A 6,000-nucleotide genomic window follows, 5' to 3' on the forward strand; every position below is an offset into this window, starting at 1 on the left:
AAATTATTTTAAATGACAGATCAGTCTGAAGTGGGCTGTTGATCAGGAAATGTCATTGTGTTTAAGATATATTTATTTATAAAGTGTTGTTATAAACAGTTACTTTAAAAACGAATGATTACAGTAGTAAAAAGTAAATAAATTAGTAATAGATTACTTCATGTAAAAAGTAATCAGAATAATAATTACTTTACTTTGAAGTTACTTTTAAAACAGCAGCTCCTTCAGTATATATTGAATATATTTAATATTCACTGAAACCATTTTTGATCCATTTTGAAATATATGCTGCATGTACATATGACATATTTGTATGGGGGAGACCAGGGATAGTTATACTTCTATTATATTTCTCTATATCTTTGAGATCTTGAGGTAGAAGTGTCTGCTATTAAATGGTATAGACGTTATTTTAGCAGCACGAACAGAAAAATGTGAACACTGTTTACTTTCAAACAGGGGGAGTGAAATGTTAAACTCACCTCGCAGTCTGGGTTAGTTGTAACACACCCCGTAGTGAGATGTATATGATGATTTCCACCGGGGTGAGATTTAACATTATAAAATAAGAAATATGACCAAAACATGAATTTGAAAGCTTTTTATTCAACATTGAGCTTTTAGTATAATGTGTGTGTGTCTGGGTTACAAAGCTGAATCAAATGTGCTTCGTGAGCCTACAGAGGTCAAACAGTGAACTCAAACTACTTTGACTTCTTTCTCTGTTAAGAGCTTTAGGAACACTGACATTAAATCATAGAACAGTTTTAAATCTGCTTGGGGTTGGTGGAAACATTTCACTGATGTTCCTAGCAAGAGTTTTGTCGTTATAATTGACCCAGCGTTATATGGCCATCAATCTGTTGTCCTTACAGCTAACAGCTAAAACATTATGACCAACAATGCGAATGAAACATATCCACACACAGACACTCACATTACATGGGTTTAACTACAAATCAGGCATCGCTATCTCAAAAAGAATTCAAGTAAAAAATATGACTTTCTTAGCTGAGGTGTAGTTTTTCCCCGTCTAATTTCTGCCGTGTCTGTCACAGGACTCTACTTTTCCATGTGCTATAAGGACTAATATGAGCATGTGTGAAGTCAATCAACTGATTTGTAACTAGTTCCTTGTTGTAGAGATTGGAAGTGTTACAACTATCCCCACTCTCCCTCTTGAAAACTAAACATTAACTTGTATTTTAAATAAACAAAGACATTCGCTCAATTACTAATAGATCTCAGATTTCTTTACCTGTTTGCGTGAGTTTTTGGAATAATATATTTAAGTGACAGAATGGTGGAGTTTTACATTAATTCCTCTTATATAATAAAGTTGGTGAAGTCTCTATTCATAACTGCTCTCCACTAAATCACAAACTTGCTCAATTTAATATTATTTCCCCAAATGCTCTTTTTGTACTCAGTCTGAAGAAATATTAAGTCATTTGCTTTGGGAGTGTACTTAATATCAAGTGTTTTGCGTTTACTTTTCCAGTTGTCCTAAAAATGCTTTTATTCAAACTTTTGTATCCTCTAAAATTGTATTTTAGTTACTCTTTAAAAACTATAGCCTTCTTACTATAAATGTATTAATTTATAGCTTTTTCTTTCTACATTTGGCATCCAGAGATTTTGATATGTGAACTCTGATAATTATTGCATGGAAGACTCTTGCTTGGCGAGTCTGATAAACATAATATGCTGTGATTCAAGTTGTGTCATAACTTTCTAATTCATAATGTATCTTCTGTGAACAAAAGTGTTATTTCTTTGCATAATAAAAAAGAAATAAGTATACCCAGATAGCAATATTAATTACAGCTCAAAGACTCCAACATGTTGCAATTCAGGTGCTGGATCATTGCTGTGGTGCTCCCATCATCACGTTTGCATATTTGACCGTTAACACACTTTTTTTGTTTATTTAGTGTGAAATGCTCCCACACATTGGATGATAGGGCCGCACAGATTTCTCTGCCTTTGTAAGGATGGCTATATCTCTCCATTATATTAAACCCTGCAAACTGTTATGGAACTCCACATAAGACAAGACCACGAGAATGGTCAGGTACTAAAACAAACTTTTTAATCTGGGAAGATCAGCTAGGAAAACAGTTGTTCGGGTTGTCTTGATCATGCAACCCTCTTTGCTCTGGACTTTACCTTCTCCACCAGAGCAGCTCCATCACATTTCACACAATGTTTAAGTTTTTAATATGGTGTATCTTGTGGCTCTATATTCATGTTTGGTGTCATTTTAAATGTCTCTGTGTGATTGTAAAATATTACAGTGAAATTAAGACCACTTTACCAATCTCCCTTATATCAGTTAATTTGGGGTTTTGACTTTGATAAGATCTTTCCCAGATGCTCCACTCCAGGGAAAATGGTCTTCTCATCAACTCATGACCAAGCAAGGTTCTTGGTGAAGGTCTTGAATTTATTTTTAATAATCAAACATCTCCGCATCGTGCGACAACAACAAATTGATTACGAAATTCATTGCTAACGCTTTAGTAAACGATTCGTTGATTCGTGGTATTATGAGCTGCATAAAATCGATAAATTATTTTGTTGAATTTCGCTGCAATTAACGAGAGAAAACGCTTCCCTGCCATTGACGAGTTTTACGGAAATCCGTGTTTTAGGTGGATTACGGTACGGGAAGCCCTAACGCATGTCCTATTCGTGATGATGTCAGATGCTCTGGTGAGTGAAATCAGAGAGAAAGTAAGATCGTGGATAAATATAAGAGTAATACAACCTTCCTTTGACTTAATCCCTACTGTTTCAGATCCTGTCTTGACAAGAGACAATTTATTTATTTTTTTTCAATTGCAAAATTGTCTGCAAGTGTCTGGGAATTACCACCACAATATCAGTCATTTTTAAATCTCAGAAATTTTTTTTATTGATCACCAAAAAAATTAGTGTAAAACTAGGGGGTCTGTTTTAAGTAGAGCTCACTCAAGTTTTATTTATTTATTTATTTATTTTTTAAGTATACATTTTTTTTTTTTTTTAGGGCAACCAGTTTCCTCTTTCTTTTTTAAAGTAAACTCAACTTATCCGGGCTATCAAATTAGTGTGGACAAGGTCTCAATTTTGAGGACTCTCCATTGTGAAGCTTCATGTGAGCGCTGAGGGTTCTTTTATGTTCAAAGTCTTTTCCACACTCACTGCATCTAAAACGCTCTACTGAGTGAATCATCATGTGTTTCTTAATGTAGTCTTTGCGTGTGAGAGTCTTTCCACACTGATCACATGTGAACACTATAGTTCCAGTGTGACCATTCATGTGGTTCATGAAGTTAGCTTTACTTATGAAGCTCTTTCCACACTGATCGCATGGAAACGGCTTCTCTCTGCTGTGAGTTTTCATGTGGTAATTGAGTGTGCTTTTACATGTGAAACTTTTACTACACTCTGTGCATGTGTAAGGTTTCTCTCCAGTGTGAATCCTCATGTGGGTGTCAAGGTTTGATTTTTGAGGAAAACTTTTCCCACACGGTATGCAAGTGAAACTTCTCTCTCCAGTGTGTGTTCTCATGTGGACTTCAAGGGTGACTTTTTGGTTATAACTCTTTCCACACTGATGGCAGGAGTAAGGCTTCTCCCCAGTGTGAATTCTCATGTGCACTGCAAAGTTTCCTGCATGGTAGAAGCTTTTTCCACACTGTTGGCATGTGTACGGCCTCTCTCCAGTGTGAATTCTCAGGTGGGCTTTAAAGCCATGGATTTTAGCAAAACTCTTTCCACACTGTTCGCAGATGTAAGGCTTATCCCCAGTGTGAACACTCATGTGAACATTAAGGCTTGGTTTTTGACTGTAACTCTTCCCACACTCTTTACAGGTGAAAGGCTTCTCTCCAGTGTGAATTCTCATGTGGACTTGAAGGCTGTGTTTTCGGCTGAAATGGTTTCCACATTGATGACAAGTGAAATTACTCCCAGATTTGGATTCCCAAGGTCTTCCGCATGATGCAGTCTTTTTAGTCAGTGTGGGTTTTTCGTCAGTCGTTATTTCTTGGTGTTTCTCAAACTCTTCCATTTCATTCTGTTGATGAGTCTCTTCTTTGAGCACCACCAGGTCTTAAAAAATTAAATAAAAAGTGAACTTTAGAATGGCACAAAGAGACAAGCATGAAATGGATGTTTCTCTCAAGAATAAAAATGACCTCACTATTCACTCTCCGGCATGTGGTTTTAAACATTTCTTTTCTTCTGAAAAAAAAAAAAAAAAAATGGTGGCAAAACATGAACAAAGGAAAATAAAGACTTGTTTAAAAAAAGGTTTAAGAGCTACAACACAATATTTCACTAAATTTAAGACTTTAAGTTCTAAAATTTTGATTTTGGAATTTAATACATTTTAAGAAACCTTGTTTAAACACAATAGCCCTGGTAATTAGTTATTATAGTAATGATGTTATTCTAACTCAGATACTATCTGTGAGAACTAGTAACAACTACTAGAAACAAGTTTAAAAATGAAAAAAGAATACTGTAGGTCAAATATCGTCAGTTCAGTTAAACTTTTTTGATTTATTGTTTTTATTTATTTTATATAGTTTTAGTGCTCAAGGACACTTTACAAACAGTAGGAGAACAAGAGAAGCAATAACCTTAAGAAGGTAGAGAAAGTGGGAGACTAATAATACATAAAAAGAATGACAAAAGACACAAGAACAAGTAATGAAAGAAACTTATTCCTGTCTTTCAATGAGTGCTTATGTGCATTTAGGAGAACTAGGCAGCACACTCAGGGCTTCAAGATGGGTTTAATTTAGTATTCTTATTATTAAAATATATCTGAATGAGGATCAAATGACTGAGTTGGTCTTTGAGAATGAAAATTAACCTGTTTGTTCCTGCAGATCTTCATGTTTGACTCTGAATGTTTCTTCAATCTTCACATCTTCACTCTCCTCTTTAATAAACGCCATCTTTATAACAGTGTGGAGATCAGTCGCTTCAGCAGGAGTTTTTCTCTGTGTTTGGACACTTTATCCTGTTTAAAATGAACAAAACAATAAAAATGTCCAGTTAAAATAAATAAAACAATGAAAAGAAACAAAATAACTTTTGTTCAACACTTGCTGCAACAGTTTCTTTATATGAGAGTAATTAACAAAAATAAATCAGCTAAAAGAGTAAGTCAGAGCAAGAAACAAATGACACAAATGAGCTGATTAATACTAGTACTCCATTTCTTATATATAGTGATGTATACTTTGAATGGAATGACATTATGCTATTTAATGAATTAAACCATTAAAATACTTATTACACACATTTCTGTTACTTTATTCAAACAATTAGCCCTCATTACTGTGAGTAAAATAGCACTACGTTGTATAAAGGGTATAATGTCAACAACAAACCTGAAACTTTAATCAATCGGTTTATATCTGTGTAAAAGTTTTAAAACAAACCTTCCTCCAGTTGAATCACAGTATGAAATCACAGTGCAGGAGCGGCGCATCCTTGTGACGTCACACCGACACAGCATAATAAAAGTCTTTTTTTTTTGTCTTTTTTGCCACTTACTCTTAGTCATGACTTATTGATACATTTCTGTTTTCTACTTTACACCATATCTGCTCTCTCAGAGACACACATATATTCAGTATTTGAAGCTGATTAAAACCTTTAAACATTTTTAAGTTGTTTTAATCCACTTTATGATGACTTGCATGTCTAAAACACATTACTTCCTATTAATATCTGAGTCCAAATCTCATCCTAGTAATTATGACCTCTTCCTTCCTATTTTACAACTTATCTAGGTTTTTTAAAAAAATAATATCTGTAATATAATATTTAACTTTACTTACAGAAGCATTAAAGGGGTAGTTCACACAAAAATTACAATTCTGTCATTTACTTATCCTTGTTCCAAATCTGTTTGAGTGTCTTCTGCTGAATGCAAATGAAGAGAACAGGCTACAGGGGCAAAAAACAGCCACAGTTCCTACTTGGCTGCTTTTTTCA

General features: G+C 34.4%; 1 protein-coding gene across 4 annotated transcripts; it reads right to left on the minus strand.

The window, feature by feature from the left end:
- Positions 1-3,026: 3,026 nt before the first annotated feature.
- LOC130220110 (gastrula zinc finger protein XlCGF8.2DB-like) lies at positions 3,027-5,516 on the minus strand. Of its 4 annotated transcripts, none has more exons than XM_056452511.1 (3): positions 5,442-5,516; positions 4,868-5,017; positions 3,027-4,098 (listed from the first exon to the last, which is right to left on the minus strand). In XM_056452511.1, the coding sequence occupies exons 2-3, from the start codon at positions 4,950-4,952 to the stop codon at positions 3,089-3,091; spliced, it is 1,095 nt and encodes a 364-aa protein (XP_056308486.1). In that variant the 5' UTR covers positions 4,953-5,017; positions 5,442-5,516; the 3' UTR covers positions 3,027-3,088. The 4 variants fall into 4 exon arrangements, with proteins under 4 accessions (XP_056308486.1, XP_056308487.1, XP_056308488.1 ...); XM_056452512.1 differs by having other exon boundaries at positions 5,391-5,451; XM_056452513.1 differs by lacking the exon at positions 5,442-5,516 and adding an exon at positions 4,190-4,230 and having other exon boundaries at positions 4,868-4,947.
- Between the last annotated feature and the right edge of the window lie 484 nt (positions 5,517-6,000).

Source organism: Danio aesculapii, unplaced genomic scaffold (assembly GCF_903798145.1).
Source record: "Danio aesculapii unplaced genomic scaffold, fDanAes4.1, whole genome shotgun sequence".
In the NCBI taxonomy this organism is placed as follows: domain Eukaryota; kingdom Metazoa; phylum Chordata; class Actinopteri; order Cypriniformes; family Danionidae; genus Danio; species Danio aesculapii.

Excerpts from the sequence above, each read along its gene's own strand:
- LOC130220110 (XM_056452511.1), bottom strand. The coding sequence starts at position 4,952 with ATGGCGTTTATTAAAGAGGAGAGTGAAGATGTGAAGATTGAAGAAACA. Across the intron at positions 4,099-4,867 it reads AGATCTGCAGGAACAAACAG|ACCTGGTGGTGCTCAAAGAA; the intron begins GTTAATTTTCAT and ends TAATTTTTTAAG.